At 42.0% G+C, this 15,292-nt stretch overlaps 1 protein-coding gene across 2 annotated transcripts in view; it reads left to right on the forward strand.

Annotated features, from left to right (window-relative positions):
* Nucleotides 1-15,292, forward strand: part of cdh4 (cadherin 4, type 1, R-cadherin (retinal)) — a 247,630-nt gene that overhangs the window by 151,541 nt on the left and 80,797 nt on the right. For both annotated transcript variants that reach the window (XM_074670730.1, XM_074670739.1), the window contains exons 4-5: nucleotides 3,037-3,263; nucleotides 11,463-11,645. In XM_074670730.1, coding sequence (XP_074526831.1) covers nucleotides 3,037-3,263; nucleotides 11,463-11,645 — 410 coding nt within the window. The remainder of the gene's footprint in view (nucleotides 1-3,036; nucleotides 3,264-11,462; nucleotides 11,646-15,292) is intronic.

Here is a 15,292-nt window from a genome sequence, read left to right on the forward strand (position 1 = left end):
TTCCATTCAGACGTGTTGAAATAATCAGGCAATCTTGGCTCACAAAGCAAACAAAAGTCAGACAAACAGTGTAAGAAGCAGCATACTAGCCCAGGTCTGTCTGTGGCAAAATTCATTTTTTCTAGTAGCTTGTATCTGTTGAAATAAACAATACACCTGAAAATCTGCCATCTCTCAACAATGTAACCATGTTATAAAAGAAATCCTTTGAATGGAGAATTTTGTCTGAAAAAGCAGAAATCCTTGTGCTCATGTGTGGGTTTTCCCATCAGAGATAAGCCTCTTACAGAACTCACTCCCCGACAGGAAAGGAACATTCATGATGAGATGTCAAAAAATTGAAAAGTGCCACATTGTGAAATAACCATACTGGGCACATCCATAGGTAATGACATACAACACATCTTCACTTCTCCCACATTCCCGCCATAGGCCTTGGGTGCACTCGTCTCTTCTGCTCAGACCTGCTGCTCCAGATGAAGTGACCTGGTGATCACTCTAAGTCCAGTGGCAGCATTGATTGAACTCGCTGTGAAATATTTATGCGGCTTTTTTTTATTTAATTCATGAAGGAGTGTGAGCTCACTGACCTTCAGGGTCCCCAGTTTAGAAAAACACCCTGAGGCCTCATCTGCAGTTTTACATTTCAAATTCAATTTTCTGCACAAAGTATGCCGCAGTTTGTCAAGCATAAGATGGCAAAATGAATTACATGCACCAGAGAGCAATCACAATAAATAAGCAAAGATTAGATATCAACAGTGCTTCATCTTTATTCACTGTTTCTATTCCATTATGATGTGACAGTAATGAATAATCTGCATTGCTGCATTGTGCATTTTCTCTTCTCGTGTTCAGGTCTTCACACAAAGAACTTCTTATGAAGGATGAGATTTTTTTTTTATGTTTATGATATATATCCATAATTTATCTCTCACATTCTGTGTGCTATAGTATTTTTGTCTCTTGCTTGCTTCCTTTTATCACTCCATCTCTGTCTCTCTGTGACGTACGCATGCACAGTTTCTCTATCAGTATCTCGTCTCAGCGTTGTGTCTTTCTGCTGCTTTCATCTCCATTTAACAGCGTGACAGATCAGATCCCACCAGCTGATTTAAATGTGCTCTGCAAACAGCATTTTTAATGACTAGCTAAGCATTCATGAATATCTCCAGACTAAGTAGATGCGGTCAGATTCAGGGTCGTGGTCCCCGGCCCCTGGTGGGAATGCACCAGCAGGCAGTGGATGGTGGACTGAGATGTGGCCTTGTGCCTTCACAAAGAATCAAGGACACTCTGCCAACAATGCGAAACAGGGCTAATGTCACAATGGCTTCATGTGTGTTCCCATGCTCACTGACATCGGCAAAGTACACAAAGCAAAGACAGCCCCTCAGAGACCTCCCAAGCTTTATCGTAGAATTTTGATGTAAATTAGTTTATGTCACACATTCGAAGCATCTGTGCTCTGAACCACCACCTACACATATCCACTCTTACACGCCCAGTAGCCGAGGCTTTCATAAGCAGCGCTTTGCAGTATCCTTAAGCCTTGCTGCTGCTGCACCACAAGAGACCTGTCGAAGTGACAACAATTAGCCCACTGAGTTCAAGCTAATTGAAGTCATTTACATAATACATGCCTGCCATCACAATTCATCTGTTGACAATTCAAGCAGGTCTGTGTCACATTGTTACAGCCTGATGTTCAATCCGTACCCACAGTCCCCGCCTTGATAAATGATCCCAAAAGTAAGGTAATCACTTATCATTCACATAAGGATGTTCCCCACTGGCCTGTATTCTTTTAATGAAAATATGGATTGCGTTTGTCAACACAGATAGATGCACACATTGTCAAAACTGTGTTTACCATCAGTCCCATTACACAAGCAATTACTCAGAGGTTGAAAACAAGCGGCCTCATTTGTGCAACGACGAGCTGCAGTGGCCAGGAGATCTCGTGCTTTATTAGCCTGTTGTTCTGGAGCTGCTTTTGACAGGAAGCTGGGCGATAAATTAAATAGATGGCTTGATAAAAAGCCCGCTGTGCAGAATTCTTCACGCTGGATTTTTGAGAAATCATGCTGCCAACACTCATAACAGGCGATCTGTTCCCTCTGTGATTTATGAAATCATTTTGTCTTGTTATCAGCAGCCAGAGTTTGTGAGATACGATCAGAGCATGTGCGCTTCAACTTGGGGGTAAAGCCGGCAAGGGATGGTGTGTGTGTGTGGATGTAACATAATAGATGGTGAAAACAATAATCAGTCATTCTCAGCGTTCAAGTCATTGCATCATGCTGTGAAACATGGGTGAATGATGCACTGAGTGTTAATTAAATTTGGCAGTGGAATGAAAGGATTTTCTAAATAGTCTTGTCTGAAGCACAGTAAGTTTCCTCTCTGTTTGGGTGCTGTGGTGGTGGATTCAAGTCAGTTGTCACTCATCTATCCCCTCAACTGCCCTCCAACACTTAAATCATAAGTGGCGGGGGAAGACTGCAATCACCCTCTTTAACGAAATCCCCCTTCCAAACCATGCAAACACACACATATGCTACATTACACAGGAAACAGGAATAGCGGTGTAGTTTTAGCAGAACCCTCTGAATGCCATTCATGCCTCTGCTCTCTGTTGGCAGCCAAGCATGGAGCAGAACCAGCCCAGTCAGCCTAATGTGCTTTAGACCTTTTTTCATGCTTTTCCCCCCCAGAGAAGCCAAGGGAAATGCTGTTTTGACATTGCTATCGCTGTCTAGTTTTGGTGAAGAATGATATGTAAAAGAATTAGGTTTCCTCCCGTGTATTCTGGCTCAGAAACAGATAAGCAGTTTGTTTTGCCAAAGACGTCAAAGTGGCAAATCAAAAGTGACAGCCAAAGGGAGGAGATATTTCAAGATACGTCTTGATGGATGCAGGTTAATCTTAATCCTGCCAGATGTGTCAAGGATTTGCAAAATACCTTGTGGACTAGATGTCACTGTGCTGCACTCTAATTCTATCCCCTTCTCCCCTTCCTGTGTGTCTCTGCAGTGAAGTTTGAGGATTGCCAGCGCAGCAGGGAGGTGGGCTTTGTCAGCAATGACCCCAACTTCAGCGTGAAGCCTGATGGGACGGTGTACACCGAGCAGGAGGTAGCCAACCTGTCGGAGCCGGTCCAGTTCATGGTGACGGCTCGGGGGATCCACGACCCACACATCTGGGAGACGACTGTTAAGGTCGCCATGGCTGGACATCCTCATCCTTTAGCTTTGACCAAGGTAAGGTGCATAAACAAATTCAGGAGTGAAGAATCCATGTATTATCAATCAAATGAAATGTAAACAAATGAAAATCTGTTCATTTTTCACTATTCTGCCATTAAAGGTCCCATATTCTGCTCCTTTTCTGCAGTTTAATATGGATCATTGATGTCTTCATGAAATGGTAGTAACATGCTTTGGTCCAAAATGCCAATAAATCAAGCACAGCAGCATTGTTTCCAGGCTCTCATAGCCCCTCTGTTCAGAACGCTCTGATTTAGAGGGCGTGACCTTCATATGTAAATGAGCCACCGATGATACCGCCCCGCTCTTCCGCGTCACTGAGAGCGGCGCCACGAGCTCCGAGTGCACAATGTTTAGAAAACAGCGAAGCTCCTTTACTGTAACATTGCAGGCTAAAACAACAGGCTAACTGCAGCTAAAGTTAGCATCCTGAAGCTAACACAGAGACAGGGGGGACACTGAGGAAAAGCTCTTACATCTGCTCCACAGCACACAGCATTTAAAAAACTCACATTTCCAGGGTCTGAGGTTTGTTGGCGGATGGTTGGTAATGCGCCTGGATTCCGGACCAGTCTATTAGCTAGCCCTCTGTTGGACTGTCCAAAGTTGGAAAAGCAGTCGGCCGTGAAGTGACTGGCACACACATGCACAGTTTTACTGAGTGTAGCTGGCACATTTCGTTGATAAATCAACTCTAGCTACTTAGTCTTGTCATCCTCTGAAATGGGAAGCTCGTGCATGGAACTATGTGGCTGTTTACAGCCAAAAACAGAGCAGTGATGGCAGTGATGGCTGCTGGAGCAGCAGCGGGGAGGGGAGTATCTGCTCCGGTGGACCAATCAGGTCAGACTTGCTCCTGATTGGTCAAAAAAGGGAATCGCTGATGTCGGCAAATTCCGAACAGCTCCTTTTAGGTCAGGATTTTACATTCACAAGCACTACTAAGTACAGTGGTGTGGGCTGGGAGGAAAGCCAAAGACCCACAAATTTCACTAAAAGACTTAATAAAGTGATTTTTGCATAATATGGGACCTTTAACATAAATCAAATAAAGGGCAGTTGAATTATACAGGCTGATATTGACTTGATTTCTCTAGTCATCGTATCCCAGAGGTTGTAGCTTCTCCGTCTAGAGCGTGTCGATAAATGATGGACATCTACGTTTTATTTAAAGGAGCTAAACAAGCGACTCTTTCGGATAGTGACATGACACCCAAAATAATCCACAGGATCTTTTAGGTATGTTCATTTTCTTCAAAAATATGCCATATGTTTCTTGTTGAGTTGCACTACAAACGGCGTATTAAAAAAGTGGATGAACATTAGGCCGTGGGAAGTACGGGTGCAGGATGAGATGTCAGACACAGGGAAAGCTCACTGCTGCTAACCCAGTTAACCATTTATATATCACAGCATTGACAACTTAATTTCACACAAAGAACATATATTTCACATTATTACATCACACGGATTTACCACGTAATAACAAAACATAAAAGATAAACAGCGTTTTCTTTTGATCATGTATGATTAGCTTTTCACAACATAGAAGTTAAAACAAATTAAGTTGGTCTTGGGAGTAAAAGATCTGCCTTTGAACAAGTTGTGAACTAACTTTTGGCTTTCAACAGAGAAGTGTTGAAGTTTAAAATGTTTTTCCCTTTTTTTTGTCACACTGTAAACAAAACCTTGTATACTTGTAGTCATGTGATCATCAGTCTGACCTCTTTAAAGCCCCCAACACTAATTATATTTGCTCTGTGTTCTGCTATCAGATATTAAGTATAACTTTATTAATTTCTTTTATGGGAATACATTCCTTCGTTCACTACAAATTTAAGTCTTTCGTTATAACTTGCAAAACATCTTTTTCTAACAAACAAACTCTCACTTTCTATCATTGTACTGATCTATTTTCCTTTCCCTGGCATGACAGTAACACGCTCCCCTACTTAATTACTTTTTTTTGCCTCTCTTCCATTAGCAGAGATTAATGTAGAGAAGGTTCAGGTTGCAGGTTTCTCATTTAGCCAGTAAAAGTTCATTACAGATAATTATCATTGGTGGATAATGATAGAAATAGCAGCTGTAGCTAATGTAAAGTAATTTCATCAAGGATAGAATTAAGATTTTGTTTCTGTTGTGTTAAAGTTAGTCAGTAAAAGTTAGTTTGTAAGTGAAGAAAAGATTTTACCCCTGATCGAGAAAGGCTCTGAGTATTTTATCATATCAACATTTGAACCTTATGTACCAAATAGTTGTGCATTGAAATCCAAGGCCTTTGCAACAAGGAGCATCTGGTATACAAGAAGATCAAGACACAGGTACTCTAGGATATCTCAACTGCAATCAAATTAGTGCTCTTGATTAGTGTGTCTGTCAGTATCTGCTCTGCTTCAAATCGTAGAAACTGGTTTGTGAAAATTACTTTGGCTGCCACACAAAGATCGTTTTGTGCCCAATCAGCCCAGAACTCGAGATTACAGATTCTCGTTTTAATCGTTTCAGACTTAAGTTACTGGCAAGTGTTTAAAGACAGAGATGTATTATTACTGAATACATTAAAAAGGGATTTATATTTGTTGTGTTTGCTAGCTTTGCTCGGTAAGTTGACACAAAATGAAAACACAAGACCAGATGCACACCCTCTGCTACTGATGTCCACTACCCGACAGCAGTTTGCAGAGCACTAAACCGTTATCATTTTTGCTGCTCTACTTGTTGAAAGCCAAAGGGCTTAATGTTCAGTCATGTTTCTAATCATGACAAAAAGAAAGAACTCATGTAGCTAAAGCAATTGCAGCATGGGGATTAAAATTCTGCCCACTCCTGGCGGTGCAATAATGGAGAGTAAAATATAATTGACATTGATTGAGCTAATGTTCCACTCTGCGGAGTCTGCAAGGACCAGGTGATGTAGTTTCGCTGTATAATTACGTTTCCCACATCATACGGCCAGAGAAAGATTCAATACTTGAACAAGTGACAATAAATGTGTGTTCCCATATCACACGTAAATTTGAAAAGCAGCTTTTAGGCATCACACATATGTTCGTCTCAGCACACTGGTGGTGTGTGTTTGTCAGTGTCAGATGCAATAAAGAATGAGAAAGTGTTTCTGGAGGATCTCAGTGAGCTCATAAAGCCAGATGACGATAAATTAGTCACTGCATGTTCATAAAATATTGGAATTATTAGAACAACATAAGATATGTTCAGGGTTGAAGCAATGCCTGCCGAGAAAAATAATTTCACTGGTGATTAATCCCTTTCATCCTCCTCCTCCTCTTTCTGGTACATACAGCAAAAGGTGATACTAGAATTTCTGATGGACAAGGTTACAAAAGTGCATAAAATGTAAAGAGTGAAACATTGAGCAGCAACCTCCACATCTCTGAAAAACATTTTTAAACAAGTTGTCCTCACTGACATCGGCTATTTACAGCCTGAGTGGGAAGAGTGACATTCACAAGCGATCATAGTTTTTTATTGCAGACTCCCTCAGTCTGACTGACTCATTTATTTGTTACATTTTGTACTCTGCAGATCTGGATATTTATTAAACTCCTTTCATTTGGCATGGCGGATGTAGAAAAGAAGATAGAAAGCAGGAGATGTGGTCTGAATCTATGAGCTGTCCTAATAAGAAATGGCCCTGCAGACAAGGCTCTGACCCTGTGGGAGAGGTCATGTTCATGTCTCCCAGGACTTCCTGCTCCCTGCTGCTTTCCGTGTTTTGCTCTTATAGTTTCAAAGTTTGTACACTTCAACAAGAAGAAAAATACAGCAAGTATTAAAAAGTTGTTACCCAGAGCAAAGATACATTTTATGGCAGCAAAATGGAAATAACACAGTTAACACGCTTCCAACAATAGCATCTCATATATTAGCATGCTATCTTTTACTAGTCAGTACTAAACCTTATCTCAAATGAAAGAATTTAATACACAGAGTTACACTTTAGAAGACAGTGACAAACAAAGGGTGAACATCTCCCGCGTCATTCTGCCCACATGGTTGAAATACAGTAAATGATAAACTTAAGATAAATGAAGTGTACTTCATCTACATTCACAGTTATTACTGAGAGTGAGATTAATGAGTATCTGTTTCTGTTATGTCTGAAATAAAACTGATCTGGATACAGTTTCTTCATTTTGTACTAAAACACTATAAAAGTTATTAGGTTGGCAAAGTGGGCTTTGAGTTTGACCTGTTTGAGTTTTGAAATTTCTAAATAAAATGACATAGCTCACAGTCAGCAGCAGTGTCTTAAGGCAAGTAATGTCAGATTTCTTCCTCTAATTTATGATATTTCAACTGAAGTCAGCATGTCAGGAGAAACTTCAGAGAAAGCTCTAAAGTACCATTGCTTCCCAGGAGGCAAAGTTTTATCTGTAGCGTTTTAAAAACGTGTGACCCGTCTCCCTTTTTCTACCTCAGTAAACACAAAGGAGTGCAGCGGGTATCACCCATCTCTTTGTTCTGAATGTCAGTTGTTATTTTGGAAAAGAGGTTATCATGATCACGTCACCCTACCACAATCTGCCTCTGCTTAACAAGTGCAGCGGTGGCTGGGAAGGCAACGAGCAGCTTTGGATATCCTCTCTGCCCTGGTGGCGATTAAAAAGCAGACAGCTCAAATAGTGGCTCACATTGTTCACTGGCTTCGGGCACAGACAGATAGCGTGCAGAGAGATGCTGAACTGAAACACAATGTATGATTGGTTGATCTCTACTCTGAACAGAGTATAATGTAGCATTCATCTCTTTCTATGCCTGCTTTGTTGTGTAGCCCCAGTGCGAGTGCAGTGATGTGCTTTTAATAACTGGCTTGCTTTCTCGCTGCGCTGTTTTAGCAGCAGAAATCAGCACATTTGGAATGTGCTCTGTGATGAACCAGTTCATTTCAGTATTTAATTTTTTTTCCGGGGTACAATACACAGCAATCGGAGTGTAGAGCATCTTTGGCCTGAGAGCCCTCTCTGCTGTGTTTATGTACTCAGGCTATCGCTTCTCACACAGGTAGGGCCTCTCGTTGAGTGCTCTCTAACTCGTACTGATTTCATGGCACGTTGGTTTGCCTTCTCCACCAGCTTAGAGCCCATCAGTTATGCACCACTGGATTTGGACCTGACTGGTAGCCAGAGCGAGTGCTTATTTGATTTGCATTTTTGCTGCACTCTCCCCAAACAGCCTCACCTGTTCAAGGTAGATTACAGCAGGGCCAGCAGCAGGGTGGAACATTGGACCCTGGAGTCCACTGGTCATTCAAAAGCTCTGGCAGCAGGGTTGGATGCCTGTGTGCTTAAACTTTGTGATTATATCCTGATTATGTTGACAATCCACTCTGCAAAGCTGCAAGTCTAAACAAGAAAACGGCTGCTTTCAGAATTTCAATACATTTTGTGCAAAGTTTGGTTTCGTTGTTACTTTTCTTCACTTGAGTTTTTCAGAGAAGCTCTCATGGGAGACGGTGTACTCACAGAAGACTTGCAGTCATGTCTATTTTATCACAGTAAACCAGCAAAGGGAACTGCAGCACTTAAGACAGAAAAATAACTTCAAAGGAACTGGTCAAATGTGCCTACCGAACAGAGAATGGGCAATGACGAGCACACACTGTATTGTTCTGCCTATTTGTCAGACTGATAACCTCCAGATGTCAGCTCCAGGGCTCAGAGGCTGCAGGCCTAAAGAACGGTCCAGCAATGTGCAGGCTGCCTGGGAGCAGAGAGCTGCCAGCTGGCCTCGGCTGCCTCTGGGTTTCAGGAGCTGCGGGCGCATTAGGAACATACTTACTGACTCCTTGTCATGTGTTCACGCACATTAACAGTCTGGGACATGCAAAAACACACGACAAATACACTGGCACATATGCTCATGCATTACACACATCTGAATGTGTGCACACATGCTTGCATGAAGGCCGGCACATATGAGTTCCCATATGTACGCACAGGCATGACTGAGCACACTGCACATGTACATCTCCAGTGAGCACCTAGAGTCCAGGCAGCCCATGGAGAGCCTGATCCAGTTATCCTGTGTTGATTTTGTGCTTCTGTGATTGTCATATTGTGAACAGCCATGCTGCCATGCTGTGTGACAGTGACAGTCACATGCAGCTGCTGTGCTGATATTATCCACAAGCAACAAAGTCCATCTCCCTTTAATTATTCTGTGTCTTCCTGCCTGACTGTCTTGCCTCTTCATTTCTGTTTTGGCAACATTTTCAAAGGAATGTTTGGACTCGACCAACCGGATGCTTTCACATCCTCTTTGCCGGCTTCATTTGTTCCTGTAAAGAAATAATTCTTTGTTTTTATGCTGATATCTGGGGAGGCAGATAAAGACTTTATCATGGCAGCAGCATGCTGGACTTGGACCGGCTGTGGGAGGAACAGAGCTGTGGTATCATGTATGATATAAATGTCCATATGCACCGACTTACAATCATTCCTGATGATTCAACATCATCTGCCAGAGAGAGCGGCTGTTTATCCTCATTTGTGTGTTTGTTTTGGTACATCATTGTTTGTCTTCCCTTGATTTTTGTTTGTTTCAAATGAGCATCAGCAAATATGCACACAGCCGCAGAAACACAGACAGAGACTAATTCCACCTGCCACCCATGCAGGGGCCTGGCAGCACCCAGCCTCCCCTGTGCCAATTGGTACCTGTTAGTGTTGTGGATGAGTGGAGCTGCAATGAGAGTTATCTTATCTGGGAAACACATCTGGTCCACTTGTTCCTCTATCTGTCCTCTAACCAGCCACCCGCTCACCCCGCTCCCTTTACGTCACTAAACCCTCAGCTCTGGCTGTCAGGAGCTCTGCTCTGAGCTGCCTGTCCAATCCGCTGAGCTGTGAATGTGCAAAGAGCTCAAACAAAAGATGAAAAATATACACTTAGTCTGCTCAGGTGTGGATTACAGGTGTATATTGATATGAAGAACTGCTGCCTTGTGTTTGGCATGGAAACCTGAGTGTGGTGAAACCTGCACACGTGTCTCTCCTGTATGACTGCTTACGCGTGTATTCAAGGTGAGATGAGCAGGAGGTTTTCCACTGCGCTTCAGGTGACAGCAGGCTGCTGCCAGCGTGTCTGTGTGGGTTAGTGTGTGTCTTAGTGTGTGTGTGAGTGTGAGTGTGTGTGTGTGTGTGTGTGTGTGTGTGTGTGTGTGTGTGTGTGTGTGTGTGTGTGTGTGTGTGTGTGTGTGTGTGTGTGTGTGTGTGTGTGTGTGTGTGTTGGTACACAGAGCAAGAGACAACAATAGGATTAGGTGGATTACAGCAATACAACCATCTTACAAAGGAGGACACCACAGAGGATGGGGAAAAACACGCCGTCTTTTACACACCCTTCTAACCCCTATTTCAGCAGGATGAGCACGAACACAATCTTCTTGCTGCAGATATAGCTGCAGGGGGTTGTGTACACATCCATATATCCTTACATAGGAGTTTCCCATGATGCCATTGTCCTGCATGTTGTTCAGACTCACTTTAACTGCAAAGGAGTAAAGTTATACAAGCCCATGAGGGACAGTAATCATAACTGTCTGCACACTTTGTTCTACTTTGTTTATTTAGAGAAAATATCTCCCTTGTCCTGGTTGACATTTGAGTTGCTCGTCTTCCAAGTTATTGCTCCACAAAGGGAACTGAAGGAGGGGGGCTCTTCTGTCACCCTCATTATTACACTGCTATTTCATCATAACCTGTTTTAAGTGATGACAGGCTCCTGTCAGGCCAAAGTGTCACATTGTTTTCAGACTGGAGCTGGGAAACAGGGGACAGGGACAGGCTTGTCTTGAATATTTTCCTACAGGAAAATCCAGAACAAGTAAAAAGACAGACCACAGTGGACAAAATCTAGCCGTGTAGCTTCTGTGAGGGATCTGCCTCGCCAAAGCCCTCGTGAAATGTGATGCAGTCTGAAAAAAATGTACTTATTTCCTCATGTTTTCGCCCGTCACTCTCCAAAATGGCTTTATTGTAAGCATGACACCCAGTATTTTACTTTCAATCTTTAGTAGAGGGGAAAACTGGACTTTTTGTAGCACTTTGAAGATTCATCTCGTAACCTATCCTGGAAAAGTAGCATCTTCAAATGGTTATATGGACAAGACATTCAGCATGCGATGCTATGACATATGATTGATATTGTTTGTCCTTTTCTTCTTTTCAGGTTGGCTTTGAGGAAATGTTTTCAAGAGTCTGGGAGTCCCAACCCAGAGTGATTAAGTTTCCTCGAAAACATCAGAGGGGCTCCTCTGCCAACGGGCTAAGACGACAAAAGAGAGACTGGGTCATTCCACCCATCAATGTGCCTGAAAACTCCAGAGGACCCTTCCCTCACATGCTTGTCAGGGTGAGTGACAGTCTGAATAATTCCTGCAAAAACTTCTTCTTCTTGCCGAATGTCTTTGGTGTGCCATGAAACTTTTATAATAGATGCCTCTGAAGAGAAAAGCTGTGATTGAAAAAACGATACAGCCAACCAATGTTTGGTTTCAGAGTGCTTATTCAGGCCAGGCAGGAGTGCAGATTAGAGAATCTACAGGTATACCTCTCTGAATCACTGTGAGGCCAAGAGACTCAACATTCTGGTATTTTCTATCAGACACAACCCAGCAGGCGAAAAGCACTGCTCTTGTCTCCGATTTAAGTCATGATGCCAGATGATTTGTCTGCTGTGCCTCTGGGCACCGCAGACGGGTAGACAAAAAAAAAAAAATCTTTGCCTGAAAAGCACACAAATACTTACTTCATACTTGGTCTCGGAAGAAACGATCAGAGGATTATTCAGAAGTATTCTCTCTCAGCGGTACCTCTACACCTGTTAATATAGCTGCTTGACATTTTCTCACATGGCAGAGCATCTCTTTGTAGATTACAGCATGCCTAAATTGATGATAATGACTGCCATATTGTTCTGAGCTCCCCAGACACTCCTCAAAGTGAAATGAATGTTTGGTAAAGATCTGCTTCAGAAAGCCGGCGATTTGATTAAGTAAACGTTTTGGAACAAACAAAAGGGTTTAGCTTCATTTTATTGAATATGTTGGGATGGATGCTGATGATTTCAGTTTATTTTATTGTTTTAGTGGAGGCATTGGTACACCCTGCATTACAGAGACAGAGCTGCTTAGACAAAATCAAGGGTATGAAAACTTTCACTCTAAACATTGGACAAACCTGTGTTTGATTTTCTGATTGAGTGTGTGGTTTTTACTATCATTGATAGATTTCTTTAATATTTTCACTCTGCGTTTTGAAAGCATTATGGTCCTCCCTCAACTTCATTTATAAAGCCCTTTAAAAACAACCACAGCTGAAACACAGTGCTGTACATAAAAGATGGTGCAGGCATGCATAAGTAAATCAATAAAACAAACTAGAAAAGCAATTCGCCAAGCATATTGTGATTGTCACACAACACTCCAGTCTTACTTTAATGTTATACTTCCTTTCAGCAGACTGTCTGCTACAATTTGGTGTTAGTTGCAGGTTTGTGCGATAATTTGTTTCCTGACAGTGTTGAAAATTATGATGACCCAGTACATATTTCATATTCCAGATCTTGGTATCCAGAATATTACCAAGATCTGGATCTTACTTTAACATCTGTCAGAAATTATGGTGATCTTGTCTTTTATTGTTTCACAAAGCAATCCAACCATTTATCGTGGAGTTATATACACATTTGGTGAAAACAGCCCTATCTCACAATGGTAAAGAATCCTTTTAAATAATCCTGGATCCAGATTGCCACCAAAATTTAATCAACTCTTCCTTATTACATTTTGAACATTTCCTGAAAATTTTCATCAAGATCTGTTTGCTTCTTTTTGAGTTATGTTGTTCACAAACAAACAAACAAACAAACAAACAAACTGTCTCAAAAACATAACCTCCTTAATGGAGGTAATAAATCAATAAAACTAAGGTACTACAATATTTTTTTCATTTTTTAAAAACAATTTAAGTACAATAAAAACAACTACTAAAAACTTAAAACAAACCATAGACCACTAACACACTACCAGAGTCTCAAGCTGGGTTAAAAGCCAAGGAATGAAAATGGGTTTAAAATTGGACAGTGAGGGGGCTTGTCTTTTGTGGAGGGGGAGCTTGTTTCCCAATTTTGGAGCAGTAACAGAAAAAACTCTGTCCCCTCTGAACTCATGTTTTGGCCTCAGTACCTCCAGGTCTCATAACAATATGTGTAAACAGAAAGACTGTTCATTAAAAAGAGACAAAATGGAACAAGAAAAGAGAAGAATACAGCAAACATTATACTCTTCATCACCAGAGATAAAACTATTGTATGATTATTGACCTCTCAACCACCAGGGGCCAAGTACATATAGCTTAGATTTATGACTGTGAAATATATGCATATACATTCTTGTGCCAGGTTTATGAATGTATGCATGAGCATGGATCTGTGTTGTGAACTGAGTAAAATGAACTGTGCAGATAACTCAGAATGGAAACCACCATGTGCGTCAATCTCTCAGTGACAGAAAAAAAAGCTTCAAACTCACTGATTGGCTCTTTAAGGTCAACAACTAAAAGCTTCACTATTTATAGCACTGTTTGTCATCTTCTTGAATGTTCTGAGGGTTTTGTTTTAGTTTTAGTCTTTAGACACACTGCCCTCTCAGATAAATAATGGAACTAAAAACAGTCAAATTATCAAACAAGGAAAACACAGAGGAAGAATACATCAAAAGAATAACAGAACTGAGCTTAACATTAAAGGAGCTGACATTAAAAGACACATTCATAATGTTCAAGCGTGCACTGTAAAAATAATTAATCCTGACGCACAACCTGAAAGAATATTGCATATTGGATTTGGACTCTCATCTTATTTTTCTCATTTCCAATTTTCTACCAAATCAGACAGGGCAACCTGCGGGAAGAGACGAGTGTGAGCGTCCTCAAGTATCCTTGAGGGATGCACAGTCTGGCCTGATGTTCTTTTATTAACACCATTTTATGTGTAACCATGGTCTGTTGCTGCTATGCATCATTTATACATTAAGAAATAAGTGAAATCCATAGCGAATTCCCATGGCAGCATCATACTGCTGCTACTCCAAACTCTCACTCCATGCCTCTTATCAGAAACCCAGACAGACATGCAGCTTTTACTAGCAACACACACACACACACACACACATACACACACACACACAGCAACACATCCACAAAGTCTCTTACGCCCATTTGTACAGCGAGGCTTACACTCCCGGATTACGGAAATCGCCTTTCACCAACATGTCGGCGAGAGGGCAGATTTTCCAGCAAACCATGGAAGCTCTCACCCTCACACAAAGACACACACACAGTCAGGCCATGGGGTGTTTGGGGTGAGAGTGGGGGCACCAAATTGTGCTGCCCTGCTGGAGACATGGACCCTCTTTTATCCTTGTTTCACATGTCAGCTGTTTGATGGTTGGAATAAACCTGTAGGGTATCCTTTCTGCATGTGGCCATGCGAGTGTTTAGGTTGGGTTAGTCTGTGTGTGTGTGTGTGTGTGTGTGTGTGTGTGTGTGTGTGTGTGTGTGTGTGTGTGTGTGTGTGTGTGTGTAACCATCTTCACTGATGTATATATGTGATCACAGTATGGCTCTTCCTCAGCCCTCAGCCATGGCTGACAGCAGTGCACCATGGGGGATGTGACTCATGCTGTCGTGGATCTCTGTGCAGCAGCGCTTTGCATCCTGACAGACAGCTGAAGGGGAGAACAGAGGCCAGTTCAGGCTTTGTCAGGCTGTTTTCAGAAGAGAACCAGAACAGAGTTTAAGGCTCACACACACACTTAATTTCAGGACACACACACTCTCCTGCAGCCTCTTTCAGATTTCTTTACCTGTGTTTCTTCACTCAGCCAGGTTCACTGGGTCTATAAGAACCAATTAACCTTCACAGTGTAATTACAGCTTTGCAAGCATCAAAGGATGCAAATGACACGCCCAGAGAGGTGTGAAGTGGACCACTGATGG

This window comes from Halichoeres trimaculatus, unplaced genomic scaffold (assembly GCF_033239565.1).
Source record: "Halichoeres trimaculatus isolate MK-OKI-2021-1 unplaced genomic scaffold, fHalTri1.1 fHalTri1_scaffold_1, whole genome shotgun sequence".
Taxonomy (NCBI): Eukaryota; Metazoa; Chordata; class Actinopteri; order Labriformes; family Labridae; genus Halichoeres; species Halichoeres trimaculatus.